At 51.3% G+C, this 21,801-nt stretch overlaps 1 protein-coding gene and 3 long non-coding RNA genes across 8 annotated transcripts in view; 2 read left to right on the top strand and 2 right to left on the bottom strand.

Moving 5' to 3' along the window:
* SIK3 (SIK family kinase 3) overlaps positions 1 to 2,566 on the bottom strand; it is a 125,648-nt gene extending 123,082 nt beyond the window's left edge. Inside the window, exon 1 of the mRNA XM_066606998.1 lies at positions 2,356 to 2,566. Within this exon, the coding sequence (XP_066463095.1) occupies positions 2,356 to 2,508 (153 nt within the window). The 5' untranslated portion in view covers positions 2,509 to 2,566. The remainder of the gene's footprint in view (positions 1 to 2,355) is intronic.
* A 77-nt stretch (positions 2,567 to 2,643) lies between these two features.
* On the top strand, positions 2,644 to 6,670 carry LOC136632254 (uncharacterized). 3 transcript variants are annotated; one of them, XR_010793148.1, is made up of 4 exons: positions 2,644 to 2,907; positions 4,205 to 4,312; positions 4,467 to 4,640; positions 6,200 to 6,670. It is a non-coding gene; the product is annotated as an uncharacterized lncRNA (long non-coding RNA). The 3 variants fall into 3 exon arrangements; XR_010793149.1 differs by lacking the exon at positions 2,644 to 2,907 and adding an exon at positions 4,055 to 4,144; XR_010793147.1 differs by lacking the exon at positions 2,644 to 2,907 and having other exon boundaries at positions 4,049 to 4,312.
* Positions 6,671 to 8,083: 1,413 nt separating this feature from the next.
* On the bottom strand, positions 8,084 to 12,058 carry LOC136632253 (uncharacterized). Of its 3 annotated transcripts, none has more exons than XR_010793145.1 (4): positions 11,792 to 12,058; positions 9,469 to 9,576; positions 9,141 to 9,314; positions 8,084 to 8,374 (listed from the first exon to the last, which is right to left on the bottom strand). It is a non-coding gene; the product is annotated as an uncharacterized lncRNA (long non-coding RNA). The 3 variants fall into 3 exon arrangements; XR_010793146.1 differs by lacking the exon at positions 11,792 to 12,058 and adding an exon at positions 9,637 to 9,744; XR_010793144.1 differs by lacking the exon at positions 11,792 to 12,058 and having other exon boundaries at positions 9,469 to 9,740.
* Positions 12,059 to 12,066: 8 nt separating this feature from the next.
* LOC136632255 (uncharacterized) lies at positions 12,067 to 17,997 on the top strand. Its single transcript, XR_010793150.1, has 2 exons — positions 12,067 to 12,207; positions 16,738 to 17,997. It is a non-coding gene; the product is annotated as an uncharacterized lncRNA (long non-coding RNA).
* Positions 17,998 to 21,801: the final 3,804 nt, after the last annotated feature.

A 21,801-nucleotide genomic window follows, 5' to 3' on the forward strand; every position in this document is an offset into this window, starting at 1 on the left:
AGACAGAGGGCATGGTATATACAGAATACACGTATAGAGGGTAATTAGTAAGACGACCAATGTACATACAGAAGGTTATATGAGCACATGGGTATATAGAGCGGGGGATGTAAGCCCAGAGCATAGTGTATATACAGCCCTCTATATAGAAGGGAATGGATATACATGGATACACGGGGAGGCAGGCGCAGGCAGCGCCGGTGTACGGGCAAGGCAGGCACAGGCAGCGCCGGTGTACGGGCAAGGCAGGCGCAGGCAGCGCCGGTGTACGGGCAAGGCAGGCGCAGGCAGCGCCGGTGTACGGGCAAGGCAGGCGCAGGCAGCGCCGGTGTACGGGCAAGGCAGGCGCAGGCAGCGCCGGTGTACGGGCAAGGCAGGCGCAGGCAGCGCCGGTGTACGGGCAAGGCAGGCGCAGGCAGCGCCGGTGTACGGGCAAGGCAGGCGCAGGCAGCGCCGGTGTACGGGCAAGGCAGGCGCAGGCAGCGCCGGTGTACGGGCAAGGCAGGCGCAGGCAGCGCCGGTGTACGGGCAAGGCAGGCGCAGGCAGCGCCGGTGTACGGGCAAGGCAGGCACAGGCAGCGCCGGTGTACGGGCAAGGCAGGCACAGGCAGCGCCGGTGTACGGGCAAGGCAGGCACAGGCAGCGCCGGTGTACGGGCAAGGCAGGCACAGGCAGCGCCGGTGTACGGGCAAGGCAGGCACAGGCAGCGCCGGTGTACGGGCAAGGCAGGCACAGGCAGCGCCGGTGTACGGGCAAGGCAGGCACAGGCAGCGCCGGTGTACGGGCAAGGCAGGCACAGGCAGCGCCGGTGTACGGGCAAGGCAGGCACAGGCAGCGCCGGTGTACGGGCAAGGCAGGCACAGGCAGCGCCGGTGTACGGGCAAGGCAGGCACAGGCAGCGCCGGTGTACGGGCAGGCAGGCACAGGCAGCGCCGGTGTACGGGCAGGCAGGCACAGGCAGCGCCGGTATACGGGCAGGCAGGCACAGGCAGCGCCGGTATACGGGCAGGCAGGCACAGGCAGCGCCGGTATACGGGCAGGCAGGCACAGGCAGCGCCGGTATACGGGCAGGCAGGCACAGGCAGCGCCGGTATACGGGCAGGCTGGCACAGGCAGCGCCGGTATACGGGCAGGCAGGTACAGGCAGCGCCGGTATACGGGCAGGCAGGTACAGGCAGCGCCGGTATACGGGCAGGCAGGTACAGGCAGCGCCGGTATACGGGCAGGCAGGTACAGGCAGCGCCGGTATACGGGCAGGCAGGTACAGGCAGCGCCGGTATACGGGCAGGCAGGTACAGGCAGCGCCGGTATACGGGCAGGCAGGTACAGGCAGCGCCGGTATACGGGCAGGTAGGTACAGCAGCGCCGGTATAGGAGCAGGTAGGTACAGCAGCGCCGGTATAGGAGCAGATAGGTACAGCAGCGCCGGTATAGGAGCAGGTAGGTACAGCAGCGCCGGTATAGGAGCAGGTAGGTACAGGCAGCCCCGGTATACGAGCAGGTAGGTACAGGCAGCCCCGGTATACGAGCAGGTAGGTACAGGCAGCCCCGGTATACGAGCAGGTAGGTACAGGCAGCCCCGGTATACGAGCAGGTAGGTACAGGCAGCCCCGGTATACGAGCAGGTAGGTACAGGCAGCCCCGGTATAGGAGCAGGTAGGTACAGGCAGCCCCGGTATAGGAGCAGGTAGGTACAGGCAGCCCCGGTATAGGAGCAGGTAGGTACAGGCAGCCCCGGTATAGGAGCAGGTAGGTACAGGCAGCCCCGCTCTTTGCAGGTAGGTACAGGCAGCCCCGGTATATGAGCAGGTAGGTACAGGCAGCCCCGGTATATGAGCAGGTAGGTACAGGCAGCCCCGGTATATGAGCAGGTAGGTACAGGCAGCCCCGGTATATGAGCAGGTAGGTACAGGCAGCCCCGGTATACGAGCAGGTAGGTACAGGCAGCCCCGGTATACGAGCAGGTAGGTACAGGCAGCCCCGGTATAGGAGCAGGTAGGTACAGGTAGCCCCGGTATATGAGCAGGTAGGTACAGGCAGCCCCGCTCTTTGCAGGTAGGTACAGGCAGCCCCCGGCATATACACACAGGTCAGTGCACAGCCCGGTCCCCTTGCAGGTGATGCTCCCTCCTCAGCACCAGGAGGGGCTGCAGGGACTCCGCCGCCGCGGCCGCAGTGAGCCCCCGGTGACAGCCGCAGCGCCCCCTCAGGGATCCCCCTGGTGGTTTCCCACATGATCCGGCCTATGGAGGGCGCCCTCCCACAGCTCGGGGTCTTCCCCGCTCCCCACGGCCCGGGCTCCGCTCCCCACGGCCAGTCCGCCCCCCGCTCCCTCAGCCCCGTCCCGGGTTTTACCTTCGCCCGTGTCACGATGTGCGTGGCCAGTTTGACCACCGCGAAGTTGCCCTTGCCGATGGTCCGCTCTATCTCATAGTATCCAATCCTGGCCGGGGCTGAGCGGTGCGGCGGTAGTTGGGTCCCGGTACCCCCGGGCACTGTGGTCGCCATCTTGTGCGAGCGAGTCCCGGTCTGACCGGCGGACACCGCGGCCTGACGTCACGGGGCGGGGCTTGCTGACGACAACTAAGAGGGAGGAGCCAGCGGAGTAGTGCGTCAGAGAGGAGGACGAATCCCGCGGGCATATTAACACATTCTGCCGCAGTTCTACAGCGCGGCCGATTCAGCCAATCAGCTGGCTGGAATCGGCACCACGTGACACAGCGGCGTGCCCGCGCATTGCCGTGCACGATGAGCTGTGCCCGCGCGTCACGTGGGCTGTGACGTCACCGTGCCTTGCATTTGCCCGCGGATTTTGAACAGTATTGATCTACGGAGGAAGCAAGCTGATGGTTGGAGCCTTTTCCCCAATTTACAAGATGGGAGAGTAAGATTTGTGCGCTACGTGTGGTGAGTACCCACCTGAGATTTGTGCGCTGTGCGCTACGCTGTGCGCTACGTGTGGAGACGCGGTTACCTGAGATTTGTGCGCTGTGCGCTACGTGTGGAGACGCGGTTACCTGAGATTTGTGCGCCGTGCGCTACGCTGTGCGCTACGTGTGGAGACGCGGTTACCTGAGATTTGTGCGCTGTGCGTGTGGAGACGCGGTCACCTGAGATTTGTGCGCTACGTGTGGAGACGCGGTTACCTGAGATTTGTGCGCCGTGCGCTACGCTGTGCGCTACGTGTGGAGACGCGGTTACCTGAGATTAATGCGCCGTGCGCTACGCTGTGCGCTTCGTGTGGAGACGCGGTTACCTGAGATTAATGCGCTGTGCGCTACGCTGTGCGCTACGTGTGGAGACGCGGTCACCTGAGATTTGTGCGCCGTGTGCTGCGCTGTGCGCTACGTGTGGAGACGCGGTTACCTGAGATTTGTGCGCTGTGCGCTACGCTGTGCGCTACGTGTGGAGACGCGGTTACCTGAGATTTGTGCGCTACGTGTGGAGACGCGGTTACCTGAGATTTGTGCGCTATGTGTGGAGACGCGGTTACCTGAGATTTGTGCGCCGTGCGCTACGCTGTGCGCTACGTGTGGAGACGCGGTTACCTGAGATTAATGCGCCGTGCGCTACGTGTGGAGACGCGGTCACCTGAGATTTGTGCGCTGTGCGCTACGTGTGGAGACGCGGTCACCTGAGATTTGTGCGCCGTGCGCTACGCTGTGCGCTATGTGTGGAGACGCGGTCACCTGAGATTTGTGCGCCGTGCGCTACGCTGTGTGCCATGTGTGGAGACGCGGTTACCTGAGATTTGTGCGCCGTGCGCTATGTGTGGAGACACGGTTACCTGAGATTTGTGCGCCGTGCGCTACGCTGTGCGCTATGTGTGGAGACGCGGTTACCTGAGATTTGTGCGCCGTGCGCTACGCTGTGCGCTATTTGTGGAGACGCGGTTACCTGAGATTTGTGCGCTGTGCGCTACGCTGTGCGCTACGTGTGGAGACGCGGTTACCTGAGATTTGTGCGCTGTGCGCTACGTGTGGAGACGCGGTCACCTGAGATTTGTGCGCTGTGCGCTACGTGTGGAGACGCGGTCACCTGAGATTTGTGCGCCGTGCGCTACGTGTGGAGACGCGGTCACCTGAGATTTGTGCGCTGTGCGCTACGTGTGGAGACAACACCCAAGATTTGTGCGCTACGTGTGGTGAGTACGTCACCTGAGATTTGCGCGACGCCACCTGGCGCAACCTGTCTTTTTTTGCAGATTTGTGCGCCTTATTGCAAAATTACGTGTGGAGAGGATCCTGACGTTTGGACGCGTTTCGAGAAGAATTTCGCTTTGCTAGGACACCACCTGACATCACTCAGCGAGGTAAGCTGCTGCATCTGCCCAAATTTTCATCGCGTGCATCTGCTCATATGCGCATATTTGGCGCATATTTGCAGGTTTTCGCTTGCATCTGCTGATATGCGCATATTTGCAGGTTTTCGCTTGCATGTGGTGATATGCTCTCCGTTTTCCACAGGACGACTCGTGTGGAGAGGAACCTGACATTTGGCTGCGTTTTGTACAACGTACGGAACCGGAGATTAGCGTTTTAGGTGCTGATCTCACATTTGCCCCCCGCCTTTTGGAGAGGACGACTCTTCTGGAGAGGAATTTCGCTTTGCTAGGACACCACCTGACATAACTCGGCGAGGTAAGCTGCTGCATCTGCCAAATTTTTCATTGCTTGCATCTGCTCATATGTACATGCATGCCTGCCTGTATGCGTACATGCGTGTATGCCTGTATGCGTACATACGTGTATGCGTACATGCGTGCCTGCCTGTATGCGTACATGCGTGCCTGCCTATATGCGTACATGCGTGCCTGCCTGTATGCGTACATGCGTGCCTGCCTGTATGCGTACATGCGTGCCTGCCTGTATGCGTACATGCGTGCATGCCTGTATGCGTACATGCGTGCATGCCTGTATGCGTACATGCCTGTATGCGTACATGCGTGCATGCCTGTATGCGTACATGCGTGCATGCCTGTATGCGTACATGCGTGCATGCCTGTATGCGTACATGCGTGCATGCCTGTATGCGTATATGCGTGCATGCCTGTATGCGTACATGTGTGCATGCCTGTATGCGTGCCTGTATGCGTATATGCGTGCGTGCCTGTATGCGTATATGCGTGCGTGCCTGTATGCGTATATGCGTGCATGCCTGTATGCGTACATGCGTGCGTGCCTGTATGCGTACATGCGTGCATGCCTGTATGCGTGCCTGTATGCGTATATGCCTGCATGCCTGTATGCGTACATGCGTGTATGCGTGCATGCCTGTATGCGTATATGTGTGCATGCCTGTATGCGTACATGTGTGCATGCCTGTATGCATGCCTGTATGCGTATATGCGTGCATGCCTGTATGCGTGCCTGTATGCGTATATGCGTGCATGCCTGTATGCGTGCCTGTATGCGTACATGCGTGCATGCCTCTATGCGTGCCTGTATGCGTACATGCGTGCATGCCTGTATGCGTGCCTGTATGCGTATATGCGTGCATGCCTGTATGCGTGCATGCCTGTATGTGTACATGCGTGTATGCGTACATGCGTGCATGTCTGTATGCGTATATGCGTGCATGCCTGTATGCGTACATGTGTGCATGCCTGTATGCGTATATGCGTGCATGCCTGTATGCGTGCCTGTATGCGTACATGCCTCTATGCGTGCCTGTATGCGTATATGCGTGCGTGCCTGTATGCGTGCCTGTATGCGTACATGCGTGCGTGCCTGTATGCGTGCCTGTGTGCGTGTATGCGTGCCTGTATGCGTACGTGCGTGCTTGTATGCGTACATGCCTTATGCGTACGTGCGTGCTTGTATGCGTACATGCCTTATGCGTACATGCATGTATGTATGTATACATGCATGTATGCTCACCCACTTACTCAGCCACCCCCTCTCTCTCACACACACACACTTGCTGTGTTAAATTCGTCTTATTGGCCGAAAAAGACATTACATCAGATTTGAGTATTTAATTACTTATTTTAGCAAACGTACAGGTTCCATCCCAATACTGCACCTAATCTGCACTAACTGAACAAACCTTCGGAGAAACATACCAATTGTCCAAATACGATGTCTTTATCTATTAAAGTAGGAGTGAAGAAAAGCAGGGACAGTGCAAGAACTATGAAAACCCACGGAATTAAGCCAATTGCAGGCAGGGTTAATTTTTTTTTTCTTCCTCGTTATAGGTCAGCTGATACGTTTTGGTCAGAATCTTGCACTGTGGTAACCGTTTCCGCTGCTCGCAACCAGAGTTGAATCACCAGAGAGCCAGAAGTTCCCAGATGTTGGCTCCGGAGGACGCTTAAAAGCTGGAAATGGCCCATCACCTGCTATGGAAATACATCATCAGGATCTGATGGAGCAGTACGATGAAGATTGTCAGGTTGCATGTGATGCTGCTCACTGTCCCTCGTTAGTCGGTTCACAGTTTATACACTAAGCTATTTATCCCCTTAGAGAACAAGCCTGTTTGCGCCTTAGTGACAGACCGAAAATTTGGAACTTTACATGTGTCACTTGACATATCATAAGTCCGTAAAGGTTTTGCATATCCAAGTGACTGACATTTTTTTCTTCCCCTTGTTGTACTTCTGTTAGGTAGTAAAAAAGGACTGTTAAAAGTTGTGTATATTTATTAAAATTGCTACTTTGCACAATTTTGAATTTTCATTTTTTCACATTGTCAAATGTCATATATAAAATAAGTGCAAACATTCTGTACAAATCTCTGCGAACATATAGATTTCCATCTGTTCACTTTATTCTGGATGCACGGTTTAAAACCTTTGTAAATTTATTTTTTCCATTTAGGAGACGTACAAATTTAACATTTCTTTTCAGAATTTAGAGGAACACTTAGGCCTCATGTCTACGGGGAAAATCAGGCCCGCTACGGATTCTCCATGTAGAATCTGCAGCGGGTCCCTCCTGCCCCGCGGACATGAGCGCTGAAAATAACAATAAATCAGAATTAACTTACCTCTCACACGCTCCGGATACTTCCTTCGCTGCGGCGTCATCTTCTCTCGTCGCGGCCGGATCTTCTTTCTTCAGCTCAGCGGATGTGCATGATGACGTCGGTGACGTGCCCCGCACATGCGCCGGGCCAAAGCAAAATGATCCGGCCGCGACTGAGAGAAGATGGTGCCGCGGCGAAGAGAAGAAACGGAGCGGATGGGAGGTGAGTTTATTCTGATTTATTGTTATTTTCAGCGCTCATGTCCGCGGGGCAGGAGGGACCCGTTACGGATTCTACATGGAGAATCCGGAGCCGGCCAGATTTTCCCCGTGGACATGAGGCCTTAATGTATTCTCTGAGAGGGTCAGGAGTATTTTGGCCCCACATTTATTTTTAGGAATGAATGCAATTTAGGAGACCAAATAATATTTAATTTTTAGAAAACATGTCCTTTTCAAGACCTTTTTTTTTCTATATTGCACATCAAAAGGAGGATTGAACCTCCGAAATGGATACCCCTGTTTTGTCTCGTGTTCACAAGTATACACAGTGTGGCCCTAATGTTATGTCTGTATGCACCACTGGGCCCAAAAAGAAAGGAGTAGTCAGTGGCTTTCTGAACAGACTGTTACAATCGTGTGAGCAGATAAAGCAGAGGGCCCACACGATCGTGACTAAAGGAGTGGTAGTCTAGTAGTATACACGCACACCGGGAACACAGGAGAGTCACACAGTATCCAGGCAACCAAGCCTGTGCTACAGGGGGGATGACAGTGGCCCTACCTAAGCGGGGACATCAGCCGAGTAAGAGGGCGGCCCAGCGATCTTAAGAACTGGGCCCTAGCAGATCCGAGGAGCCACACCACAGAACAGGAGTCATACACATGCCACATAACAGACACCGCCAACTGCATCAGGAACAGGACAGGGCACACCTCCAATTGCATCAGGAGCAGGACAGGGCACACCGCCAACTGCATCAGGAGCAGGACAGGGCACACCGCCAACTGCATCAGGAGCAGGACAGGGCACACCGCCAACTGCATCAGGAGCAGGACAGGGCACACCGCCAACTGCAACGTATAGTCAAAACACGACAGACTCCACCCAATTCAGATTTTATAATTTATTGCTAGTGTGGATGTTACAACAAGGTTCATTCCGTGATATAGACCAAAGGCGGCTGTGTTTATGGGTCTTTTCTGTTTACTGGATTGCAGTAAAATATTGCGCAGTTTTTCAGGATCCTCCGTCATAATTCTTTTTTTTTTTTTTAAACGTATTAAAAAAAAAAGGGAGTCACTGGGAAAAAACAGTTCATAAAAAGAAGGGTTTCAAGATTGCTGAACGTCGAGGGTCTCTTCACTGTCCGCCAGCCTTCCCGTTCTCAAGGACATCAGATCTGCAGGAAATGAGAAATCAGCAGGTTAACAGTCACATCCCACCATTATTACTGATTCCTAGATCCGCTCAACCCACTTACAATGACCACTACTCCCCCAACCTGGACAGAAGAATTAGACATACATACATACAGGCATGCACGCACGCATGTATACACACACAGGCATGCACGTATACACGCATGCACGCACGTATCCACGCACGCACGTATCCACGCACGCACGTATACATACACGCACGCACGCATGCATGCACACAGGCACGCACGCACGCACACAGGCACGCACGCACGCACACAGGCACGCACGCACGCACACAGGCACGCACGCACGCACACAGGCACGCACGCACGCACACAGGCACGCACGTACGCACACAAGCACGCACGTACGCATACAGGCATGCACACATGTACGCATACAGGCACGCATACAGGCATGCACGCATATACGCATACAGGCATGCACACAGGCACGCACGCATACAGGCATGCATGCACGCACGCATACAGGCACGCACGCACGCATACAGGCATGCACGCACGCATACAGGCATGAATGTGTGTACGCATACAGGCATGCATGCACGCATACAGGCATGAATGCGTGTACGCATACAGGCATGCGTGTACGCATACAGGCATGCATGCACGCACGCATACATGCATGTACGCATACAGGCATGCATGCATGTACGCATACAGGCATGCATGTACATATGAGCAGATGCAAGCAATGAAAAATGTGGCAGATGCAGCAGCTTACCTCGCCGAGTGACGTCAGGTGGTGTCCTAGCGAAGCGAAATTCCTCTCCAGAAGAGTCGTCCTCTCCAAAAGGCGGGGGGCAAATGTGAGATCAGCACCTAAAACGCCCATCTCCGGTTCCGTACGTTGTACAAAACGCAGCCAAATGTCAGGTTCCTCTCCACACGAGTCGTCCTGTGGAAAACGGAGAGCATATCACCACATGCAAGCGAAAACCTGCAAATATGCGCATATCAGCAGATGCAAGCGAAAACCTGCAAATATGCGCCAAATATGCGCATATGAGCAGATGCACGCGATGAAAATTTGGGCAGATGCAACAGCTTACCTCGCTGAGTGATGTCAGGTGGTGTCCTAGCAAAGCGAAATTCTTCTCGAAACGCGTCCAAACGTCAGGATCCTCTCCACACGTAATTTTGCAATAAGGCGCACAAATCTGCAAAAAAAGACAGGTTGCGCCAGGTGGCGTCGCGCAAATCTCAGGTGACGTACTCACCACACGTAGCGCACAAATCTTGGGTGTTGTCTCCACACGTAGCGCACAGCGCACAAATCTCAGGTGACGTGCTCACCACACGTAGCGCACAGCGCACAAATCTCAGGTGACCGCGTCTCCACACGTAGCGCACGGCGCACAAATCTCAGGTGACCGCGTCTCCACACGTAGCGCACAGCGCACAAATCTCAGGTGACCGCGTCTCCACACGTAGCGCACAGCGCACAAATCTCAGGTAACCGCGTCTCCACACGTAGCGCACAGCGTAGCGCACAGCGCACAAATCTCAGGTAACCGCGTCTCCACAAATAGCGCACAGCGTAGCGCACGGCGCACAAATCTCAGGTAACCGCGTCTCCACACATAGCGCACAGCGTAGCGCACGGCGCACAAATCTCAGGTAACCGTGTCTCCACACATAGCGCACGGCGCACAAATCTCAGGTAACCGCGTCTCCACACATAGCACACAGCGTAGCGCACGGCGCACAAATCTCAGGTAACCGCATCTCCACACATAGCGCACAAATCTCAGGTAACCGCGTCTCCACACGTAGCGCACGGCGCACAAATCTCAGGTAACCGCGTCTCCACACATAGCGCACAGCGTAGCGCACGGCGCACAAATCTCAGGTGACCGCGTCTCCACACATAGCGCACAGCGTAGCGCACAGCGCACAAATCTCAGGTAACCGCGTCTCCACACGTAGCGCGCGGCGCACAAATCTCAGGTAACCGCGTCTCCACACGTAGCGCACAGCGTAGCGCACGGCGCACAAATCTCAGGTGACCGCGTCTCCACACATAGCGCACAGCGTAGCGCACAGCGCACAAATCTCAGGTAACCGCGTCTCCACACGTAGCGCGCGGCGCACAAATCTCAGGTAACCGCGTCTCCACACGTAGCGCACAGCGTAGCGCACGGCGCACAAATCTCAGGTGACCGCGTCTCCACACATAGCGCACAGCGTAGCGCACGGCGCACAAATCTCAGGTGACCGCGTCTCCACACGTAGCGCACAGCGCACAAATCTCAGGTGACCGCGTCTCCACACGTAGCGCACGGCGCATTAATCTCAGGTAACCGCGTCTCCACACGTAGCGCACAGCGTAGCGCACGGCGCACAAATCTCAGGTAACCGCGTCTCCACACATAGCGCACAAATCTCAGGTAACCGCGTCTCCACACGTAGCGCACAGCGTAGCGCACAGCGCACAAATCTCAGGTAACCGCGTCTCCACACGTAGCGCACAGCGCAGCACACGGCGCACAAATCTCAGGTGACCGCGTCTCCACACGTAGCGCACAGCGTAGCGCACAGCGCATTAATCTCAGGTAACCGCGTCTCCACACGAAGCGCACAGCGTAGCGCACGGCGCATTAATCTCAGGTAACCGCGTCTCCACACGTAGCGCACAGCGTAGCGCACGGCGCACAAATCTCAGGTAACCGCGTCTCCACACGTAGCGCACAAATCTCAGGTGACCGCGTCTCCACACGCACAGCGCACAAATCTCAGGTAACCGCGTCTCCACACGTAGCGCACAGCGTAGCGCACGGCGCACAAATCTCAGGTAACCGCGTCTCCACACGTAGCGCACAGCGCACAAATCTCAGGTAACCGCGTCTCCACACATAGCGCACAAATCTCAGGTAACCGCGTCTCCACACGTAGCGCACAGCGTAGCGCACAGCGCACAAATCTCAGGTAACCGCGTCTCCACACGTAGCGCACAGCGCAGCACACGGCGCACAAATCTCAGGTGACCGCGTCTCCACACGTAGCGCACAGCGTAGCGCACAGCGCATTAATCTCAGGTAACCGCGTCTCCACACGAAGCGCACAGCGTAGCGCACGGCGCATTAATCTCAGGTAACCGCGTCTCCACACGTAGCGCACAGCGTAGCGCACGGCGCACAAATCTCAGGTAACCGCGTCTCCACACGTAGCGCACAAATCTCAGGTGACCGCGTCTCCACACGCACAGCGCACAAATCTCAGGTAACCGCGTCTCCACACGTAGCGCACAGCGTAGCGCACGGCGCACAAATCTCAGGTAACCGCGTCTCCACACGTAGCGCACAGCGCACAAATCTCAGGTAACCGCGTCTCCACACGTAGCGCACAGCGCACAAATCTCAGGTGGGTACTCACCACACGTAGCGCACAAATCTTACTCTCCCATCTTGTAAATTGGGGAAAAGGCTCCAACCATCAGCTTGCTTCCTCCGTAGATCAATACTGTTCAAAATCCGCGGGCAAATGCAAGGCACGGTGACGTCACAGCCCACGTGACGCGCGGGCACAGCTCATCGTGCACGGCAATGCGCGGGCACGCCGCTGTGTCACGTGGTGCCGATTCCAGCCAGCTGATTGGCTGAATCGGCCGCGCTGTAGAACTGCGGCAGAATGTGTTAATATGCATCCCGCGGGAGGGTAGAGATGGTAATGCAACTCCCATACGCGGCACTGTCCTGCTGACGTCAGAAGGTCAGGTGACCGCCTTCAGTCTCGTGACGGACTGTGCAGAGTTTCCAGAGTTCGGAAGAAGATGCAGCCCATAGAACCAGGTATGGAGGCGCTGGGGAGGAGGCGGTGCTGAGAGGGTTAATTAGAAAGCTCCAGGAGAGTTTGGGATGTCCGTGGAGCTGCACAGGGGGTGTTGGGGGGAAGTTTTGGGGGAGTGAGTTGACAAGCATATGGGGAGCTTAGGGTGTTAGTAGGGTGGTGATGCTTGTGGGGTACACAGGGTGGGTTTAATGGGGTGAACTGAGGAGCACGTGGGGGTCGCTGATGCATATGGAGAGTTTGTAGTTAGACTTGTGATGCATGTGGGGGGAGTTGGTGAAATTGTAAAGGGGTTTCTGGGAATTTACTATAATCTGTCCTCAGTAGTTGTCTGTGGGGGTCCGCCACTCTGGATGCCTGATGATCCATGCAACCGAGGTGGACGTCCCCATTGGAGCTGGGAAGGTGTAATAGAAGGTATTGTTCCCATCTGCAGCTTGGCTGGACATCCCCATTGGGGTGATTTCTGGACCAATCACCCGAGAGGGAACACCCCACCCCCGCCCCTCTCTGAACTTTAGAAAACTTTACATTTTGTTTTCTAGAATGCATATTTAAAAAATCTGAATTTTCAGCCCCGGCAGGTCATGGTGTCACATACAGGAGGGTCAGCTTATTAAAGGTCACTGAGAACCATAATGTTTGATCAGTTGGGTGTAGAAAGATGTGCCGGGTGTCATTCCTTTCATAATATGTGGATTTATAACATATTTTTTTAAACCCTGTTAAGTTGAAATAAAATTGTAACAAATTATAAATTTTTGCGGAATTGAGTCAAACTATCCAGCTGTCTGGTGAGCGACTGTATACCGATACCCATTTAATAGTATCAAATCTGACCAGATACACCTGAACCTGCTTCTTGTCTGCTATTGGATATACAGATTGTTCAGCTTAGCAATCATTAATCGAATCGAATCTGTAGAGACGAGCGGGCAGGTACTCGCATAAGGCACTACTCGCTCAAGTGGTTTGCCTTAGGCTCGCTCATCTCTATTGATGGTATAGAGCTGGTCATCAAGAACGGTCTTCACCTAAACTACAAAGAATAGTCTCAAGAATTTAGGCTGGATTCACACGAACGTATATCGTCTCGGTTTTCACGCCCAGCCGATATACGTCGTCCTCATCTGCAGGGGGGGAGTCTGGAAGAGCCAGGAGCAGGAACTGAGCTCCTGCCCCCTCTCTGCCTCCTCTCCACCCCTCTGCACTATTTGCAATGGGGAGAGGCGGGATGGAGCGGGGCTAATTCTCGACACTTAGCACCACCCCTGTCCCGCCTCCTGTCATTGCAAATAGTGCAGAGGGGTGGAGAGGAGGCAGAGAGGGGGCGGGAGCTCAGTGCCTGCTCCTGGCTCTTCCATCCTCCCCCCCGTCCCCCCTGCAGATGAGGATACTGTATATCGGCTCGGTGTGAAAACCGAGCCGATATAAGGTCGTCTGAATCCACCCTTAGAGAGAGAAATTTCAGTGTATGGGATGGATGGATATATATATTACAATAAAAATTGGGAATTTTGTTGTAGTTTAGCTTGCATTGGAAATAGTTTGGGTAGAGATGAGCGAGCATACTCGCTAAGGGCAGTTACTCAAGCAAGCATTGTCCTTAGCGAGTACCTGCCCGCTCGGAAGAAAAGATTCGGGGGGGGCAGGGAGCGGCGGGGAGGAACGGAGGGGAGATTTCTCTCTCTCTCCCCCCCCCCCCCCCCCCCCTCTCGCAACTCACCACTCGCCCGCGCCGGCCCCCGAATCTTTTCTTCCGAGCGGGCAGGTACTCGCTAAGGACAATGCTTTCTAGAGTAATTGCCCTTAGCGAGTATGCTCGCTCATCTCTAGTTATAAATCTACATATTATTGGGGAGAGTCGCACCTTGCACATGTTCCTACACCCAATAGTTTCTGAGATATTACTTATCAAAAACAGTGGTCCTCTGTCACCTACAAAAACTTTGCCCCTGTAATTCTTAACCTCATGACCTGATGGGTCTGAAACTTCAGATTTTTATTAGCATTCTAGTAAGAAACAAATGTGCGAAGCTTTGTAAAAATGTAAAAAGGTTGGGTGTTGCCCTTTGGGGGATTTGTCCTGGAATGACCCATTGGAGTTGGATCCAAAAGTGTAATGGAAGGCATGGCTCCCATAGATTTCAGTGTGCGTGGTGCCTTCTGTTATACTTCCAGTTCCGACCCCCATGCAGACATCACACTGCACTGACGGTGCACCCGCGGATGAGGTGATCAATAGGAATCCTGAGTGCAGACCCCCACTAATCAACTGTTGAGGATAGGTCATCAGTGGTAAATTCCCGGAAACTCCTATAAATGCACATGTAGGTCTGTGGGATGTTTGTTTGGAGGTGTAACTGAATGGTGAGATGCTGTTTAGCAGTGTGGGGGTGCGCTTCAGGCACACGGGGAGTGGTGTGATGCTGAGGTACCAGTGTGGGGTGCACAAGAGGCACGTGTGATAGCTTGCCCCTCTAACCTCGGCCAATGGAAAGATACGTTTTTAATTTGCAGAAAAAGATTGTAGTACGACGAACCATAAAATTTGTATCCTCTGTAATAGCTCTGACCCAGATACTAACATAGTTTATTACACGGCAAACGGCACAAAATTTAAAGCATTTATCCCATGATGCATCACACATGCACAGCTATACCATTTTTTTTTTTTTACGCAGGAGATGACAATTTAATTATCATTAGCTCCTATAGTCTTCTAAATAAGCAACAGACCATAAGTATACAGCCAGGAGAGTGAGCTGTGATCTCCTCTATCATAGCTGTGTGATCATAATAATCTTTATTTGTATAGCGCCAACTTATTCTGCAGCGCTTAATCATCATTAGTAACTATGACAGGAGTCACTGTGCCCCCTGCAGCCAATCCTGTGTAACAGCATCATACAGACTGAGAAATTGACTAGAAAATGAACACAACCCCAAGTAGATCTGAGTTGGTAAGAATTGAGATCACATGACCATCTGAGGAAAAAGACGCCATGAGATTCAGATAGAAGGAAATGACTAACCAAGCTAACACTAATAAATATATATATATTATTATTTTTTATTATTACTGGGGGGATACTAAATAATGGCTCTACTGTAATTTATATGTACCCCAAAATGGTATCCTTAAAATTCAGGCCCCCATATGTAGAATGAGAGGATGATTAAACCTAAATTAACTCATCTTCTCTCTATAGGGGTATATGCAAGAGGTTCTTCAGGACTCCAATATTGATGACCTATACTCAAAACAGGTTATCCATTTCAGATTGGGGGGGCCTCCTGCTCAGTACCGCCAATCAGCTGGTTGAAGAGGCTGCGGCACTCGAGCAAGTTTCACAACATCTTCTGAGGCTTGTGACGTCATGTTCGTTTGTCACATGGCCTGAAACCAACTAGGTCCCATTTAAGTGACTATATGACTGAGGTTGAGCTGCTCCACCAGGTATAGCGCCATGAAATGTACAGCACTATGTCTGGTATTCAGTGTAGTGAGAGCGGCGCTCACCCAAGTGAGAGGGAAATATATACATTTGTAGGTAGAAAATACAAATTTTATATATATATATCGTTATGTCTTTCTTTTTATATGTATACTAATTCTATTTTTCTATACATACTAATTCTATGCTATAGTACAAAAACTTAATATGTAGCCTTAAAAATCATATCCCATATGCCAAGGCTTTGCAAGGCCAAGAGAGATGTGTCCTGAAATTCAGAGATGATACAGAACCGGATACGAAGGCCGTGTGCTTGGCTGTTTTCCCAGTATTGGCATTGGGGTGGGCCTGATTGGTGCGGTACGCAGAATTTCCCTGACAGTAGCACCACTGTCAATTCAAACAGCCGAAAGGTGGGATCCCAAGCAGCGGACCCTCACCATCAACTATTGATGGCCTCTGCTGAGGATAGTTCATCAATATCTGATCAGAAGGCCAACTCCCTGCATTCCCACCAATCAACTGGAGCTGCAGTCTCTTCAATGTTTACTTTTCATTCACTTCAATAGGACAACACTGCACTATTTGGAATAGTCGCTACGAAAAGAGTGGAAACCCCCTTTAAATGCAGCTATGAGGCCGTGGGATGTTTCTGCGGAGCTGCAACTAGATGGTCAGATGTTAATTTTTTCTTTAAGTTCCAATAAGCTTGAGCTAACGATTACTTGTAGAATATTTAGCTTTCAGTGTTAGTGTAGTAAGTCTTGTTGCAGGCTGTCCTGAACCTGCGCCATCCCTGGCTTGCACTATGCCGCAGGCTTCCACAGCAGCCCATCAATATCTTTTGATCACGTCACAGTTGGATCAATTGAGCAACAGCGGTCGGAGCTACTTGTGCAGAGGATAGGTCATCAATGTTGTAGTGTCGGAAAACTCCTTTAAAAAGTGCTGAAAGATGAGCGAAATCTGTGTACGCTGTAATTAAATGGCAGCTACATTTGCATACATGTGGATTTAGTATAGAACTCTCCAGATTTTTAGTTTCTGACCAGAAATTGCATTTATCTCTTCTAGGCTGAAATCTACAAGAAAGGATCCGGGCTCCAGTTCTCCTTCCAGGACTTGAAGAGTGTTAGAAGATTCGTAGTGCCTCCTCTGTAGGCCCGTGGCACACCACCATATTTCCACCAGTTTTTTGCCTATAAGATGGAAGTATGTCCCGGACTGTCCATAGGGTTTCCTGACCCAACCTGAAGGGATCTATGGTGCTGAAAGTTTGGGAAAGTCACACAGCTGGGATGGTGCACACTTATGTACTCGAGACTCAGAACTGGATCGGAAATATGGTAGCGTGTCACCGACCATACATTCAAAATTGTCATACTGATGAAGGTGTGTGTCTACTACTATTACATGCCATACATTGGTCCTTAAACAAAGTGAGGCAAAAGTGGCACATGATGGATGTTTCTTATGTAGCATTAAACAGCGTCATGTCATATCTACGCTGACGACACCCAACTATACACCTCCTCCCGTAACATCTCTGAACCATTTCTCCAAAATATCACCGACTGTCCGTCTGCTGTCTCTAATGACATGTTCTCCCTTTTTCTCAAACTTAACCTCTCTAAAACTGACCTTCTCATCTTTCCGCCTTCCAACCAACCTCCCCTTAACATCACCATTTCAGTGTCTGGCAGACAGCATGCCCGATGCCTTGGGGGTCACACTGGACTCTGACCTCTCCTTTACCCCCCACATCCAATCTCTGGCCCGAACATGCCACCTGCACCTCAGGAATATTGCTAAAATCTGGCCGTTCCTCACCACGGACACACTAGAGACAGTTGTGGTCGCCCTCATCCACTCCCGACTTGACTACTGCAACTCGCTGTTCATTGGCCTTCCCTGCACCAGACTCGCTACTCTACAATCCATACTAAACGCAGCTGCTAGGCTCATTTTTCTATCCACTTACTCAGATACCTCTGCACTGTGCCAGTCACTGCATTGGCTGCCCATCCACTGTAGAACTAAATGAAAACTTCCACCCTGCCTATTGCATACGACCCCTACCCCTGCACCCCCTTACTGCCCCCACTACATTTGCTTCTTAATAACTGATTTCCATATACAATTCCCGTACTGCCTGTGTCTCCCATGCCTTATCCCCCCCCCCCCCCTTGCACCTCCTGTATCACCCCCACCCGGTTTGTTTCAATCTGATGGTATATCACATGTAATTGTTGTATTGTTTGTGTTCTTCTGCGCTTGAAAGGGCTGCGGAATAAGTTGGCGCTATACAAATAAAGATTATTATATTATTTCCATCCATCTGTAATAGTCGTATCATTTATATCAGCGACTGCGGGGCTGACATTGGATGTCAGTGTCCTTATTTTCATGCCCTATGTGTAGAATATTTCATAGATCTGAAGAAGAGTTTTAGGTTATTGACTTTACTTTTGGTCCTAATATTACCTATATCCATCCTCGTGGGATAGAAGCGATCACACGTAAGCCCTCGCCTCCTGCTGTACCAAGATGACATGTTCTGTCCTCTCCATAGGATAGGGAATAACTTGCCGATTGGTGGGGGCCCTACTGATGAGACATCTGCAGAACATGACTCCTGTGCCCCGTTCTGCCTGTCACGGTGGGGGGTTCCTTTCCCCACAGTGATGTTAACATGAATGGAACGCTGGCTGAATATGCACAGTCAGCACTCTATTCTGCCAACAGGACTAAGGAAAATGCCTGGAGTGGATGCAACTTAAGGCCCATGTAGACACAACGATTATCACTCAAAATTCGCTCAAAAGCCATCTTTTGAGCGATAATGGTTGTGTCTAAATGCGCGGCCATCGTGCACTGTTCGTACATCGTTGATCTCTCGCAAGCTAGAAATCAACGATGACTCTTATCGGCGCTCCTGCTGTTTCTCAGAGCTATCAGCTCAGCGGGACACCACTGATAACTGCGAGAACAACACAGCTGTCTTGTATATACAAAACGTATGCTGACAGCAGGAGCGTTCGTAACAGGCAATGCTAATCCATGTGTGTGCTTGACCTTTGTGTATAATCAGGGCCGGCACTCGAACCAATCACAGCCATTTAGTGATGTTATTCACTTGGCTGAGTCAGTGGCGTTCGTGATCCAATCGCAGCACTCGCTTGTTAAAGCGGGGTATTGAGAGCCCCGTTACCAAGAAGAGAATGCTGTCCGCACCGGAGACAGCGCAAGGGACCCAGACGCCGCTGGCTAGGTGAGTATTGTGGTTTTTGTTTTTTTAGCTAGTGTAGCTAGAGCTTATATTTTAACCATCCCCCCCCATAAAATCGGGGTAGGGTTTATTATTGAGGTAGGTCTTATTTTGGAGGAAACACAGTATTTGTTTTCCTCTGTCTAGTCCTGCTCACAGCCCACCATCTCAGGTGGAAGGTATAGAAATACCACCATTTACAATTATGTCTGTCCCCTCCCGCTTGTGGCATCTTTCGTGTATGGTGACTTGTCACATAACCACAGCGGCACGGCAGCGTTTGCCATGGTAACACCTCTATGGCTGAAATGTCGCCATGTGTTGAGGAACACAAGAAGGGCACATGAGACGTTGACGGGGCCGTTAACGCTGTAGCTATCTGGCAAGCTTATATGTTTGAACCAACTGAAGCGTTAAAATGTACTGTGTGAGGCACCATAGACTACAATTGGTCACCTAGCTGACCCCTCACGTTCGTATACCTATTTGTGTGGGGTAGGACCGCTTCCTACGCTTTTCTGTAAAACAAAAAAAAATAAAATATGCGTGACATACACGTTTTATTTTTTGCGTTACAGCCAATAGGATATGTAAGGACATGGCCTGTTTGGGCCTTTAGGATGCAATGGTTTTTGGGGTATTTTCATCTCCACTTTTCAAAAGCCAAATCTTTATTTTTTCCATAGACATGGCCACATGAAGGCTAGCTTTTTGTGTGACGACCTATAGTTTTTATTGGTACCATTTTGGGAACATGTAAAACATTTATAATTTTTTTTGGAGGGCACGGAAAGAAAACTCAGCAATTCTGTCTTTTTTTTTTTTTTTTTACAGCATAAGGGCTTATTCACATGGGCGCATTGTCACTGCGTATTACACACGCAGTTTTCCAGCGCGTACCACGTGGTGAATGGAGGCAATGAGCGTCTATGGACTTTCATTCTTCTATTCACACCCGCATTGGAGCTTCGAGGGGACACTGCGTATAAAACGCAGGAGAAATAAATCTCAGCATGCTCTACCTCCCTGCATTTCGTACGCAGCTCTTGAAGGGCTCGTATTGAAATGCTGCCCCCTCGCAATGGGGGAATTTGAAGAAAAAAGTCACATGCATGTCCGTGCCGTCATAATCCTCGGCATGTGCCGTGCCTATTGGAGCCCTACGTGATCTCTGCCAGCACAGCGTAGGGGCTGCGATGAGTATAACGTTGCGAGACGGCCACGCGATTGAGCCCTAAATGACATAATAAAATTTTCCTGTGGACTGGTACGATTATGACAATGCCCAAAAAATATTCTAGGTTTTTCCACTTTTGTGCAATAAAGATCCTTTATTATGGAAGTGGTTTTTCTTTACATTGTTGCATTCTAAGTTCCAGAACGTCTTTATTTTGCATGGACGGAGCTCTGTGAGGGCTTATTTTTTGCGTGACGAGCTGTAGGGGTTTTGTTATTTTTTTATGTGCTTTTATTTTACAGTATTTTTATTTATTTATTTTTTCTTTTTTTATGTTCCTATAGGGGACTTAAACCATAAAAGCTGTGATCACTATGATAATGTACTCCAGTACATCTGCACTGCAACGCATTGTCACAATAGTGATCACAGGCGATAGCAGGCCTGGACACCAGTGCATGGCATCCGGTTGTCATGGCAACCCATTGGCTCACAGTGATCACATCACAGAGGACCAATAGTGCCCTAGAGGGACAGAGCCCAGCTTCACTCCTCCCCCAGCTCCAGACGCAGTGTTGAGGATAGGGGATGGGGGAGGAGTGAAGCTGTGTGCTGAGTCAAGTCCTGGGAGTGTGAAGACGGGACCTTGTCTTTACTGCAGTAGAAAGTAGTTAGTGGAGTGGGAGAACTATAACCAAGAGGAGGTACAGTAGCTAGAGATGGTACAATGCCTCAGCTTTGCTACATATTGGAAAGTTGCTTCCCTATGAGTGTCTAGCCTATCCGTTCCTCTGGGATCACTAAGGACATAAGCCAAACCAGAATATTCTCCATATGGAAAATAGACCCATGTACAGACAGCTGTTTTGGATTTGTTACCCCTCATCAATGCATAGTAGGGTTCTGGTTAGCGGGGTGAGCGGCCTGTGATGTGGTTTGGTAGGGGTATAGTTTCTCTTTATGGAGAGCAGCAAGTAGGCATAAGTAGACTCAGGGACCATGCAAGGCTCCTCTGGGAAATTTATTATGCTAATGAGTTATGGTACACCACCATGTATTAGAAGGTAGCGACCCTATAAGTCAATGTCCAACCTTCTAACAGGCTTTGCAGCATGACTGAGATATAAGCCAAACCGGAATCTTCTCCAGAAGGCAAATAGACCCAGACAGCTGTTTGGGATTTCTTACTCCTCATCAATGGGTGAGCGGCCTGTGGTGTGGTTCGGGAGGGGTACGGTTTCTCCTTGTGGAGAGGGCTAATAGTAGTCTGTAATGCTAGACATTAACCTTGTTCTTGGGGCAAGAGATCATAAAGGAAGGACAGTGATGACAACATCAACCTTGGTCCACCCGAGTATAACCATAGTCAGCAGGACGTAGATGCTCATGAAGATGCTGAGTGTTGTGCATTAAGTTCTGATTCATTTACACTCCCCAATTATTGTATTTTTCCCACAAAATGTACTAATAAGAAAATAAAGACAATTTTCCATTACATTAAGTAGAAAAGCCTGTGTTGTAATGTTCTCTCTGGAGCCCCACTGCTTAGAGACGACAGGCAGGCTGCTTGTGGTCTACCCCTCTGGCATTGACCTTTTCCTTAACAATAGATACATTTATCAGTATCTGGGCCAGGAATGGAGTGCAAAGTGTAAAACAAAGAACAGAGGGCAGGTGAAGGTTGTCTAAGGGC

Source organism: Eleutherodactylus coqui, chromosome 6 (genome assembly GCF_035609145.1).
Source record: "Eleutherodactylus coqui strain aEleCoq1 chromosome 6, aEleCoq1.hap1, whole genome shotgun sequence".
NCBI classification, from domain to species: Eukaryota; Metazoa; Chordata; class Amphibia; order Anura; family Eleutherodactylidae; genus Eleutherodactylus; species Eleutherodactylus coqui.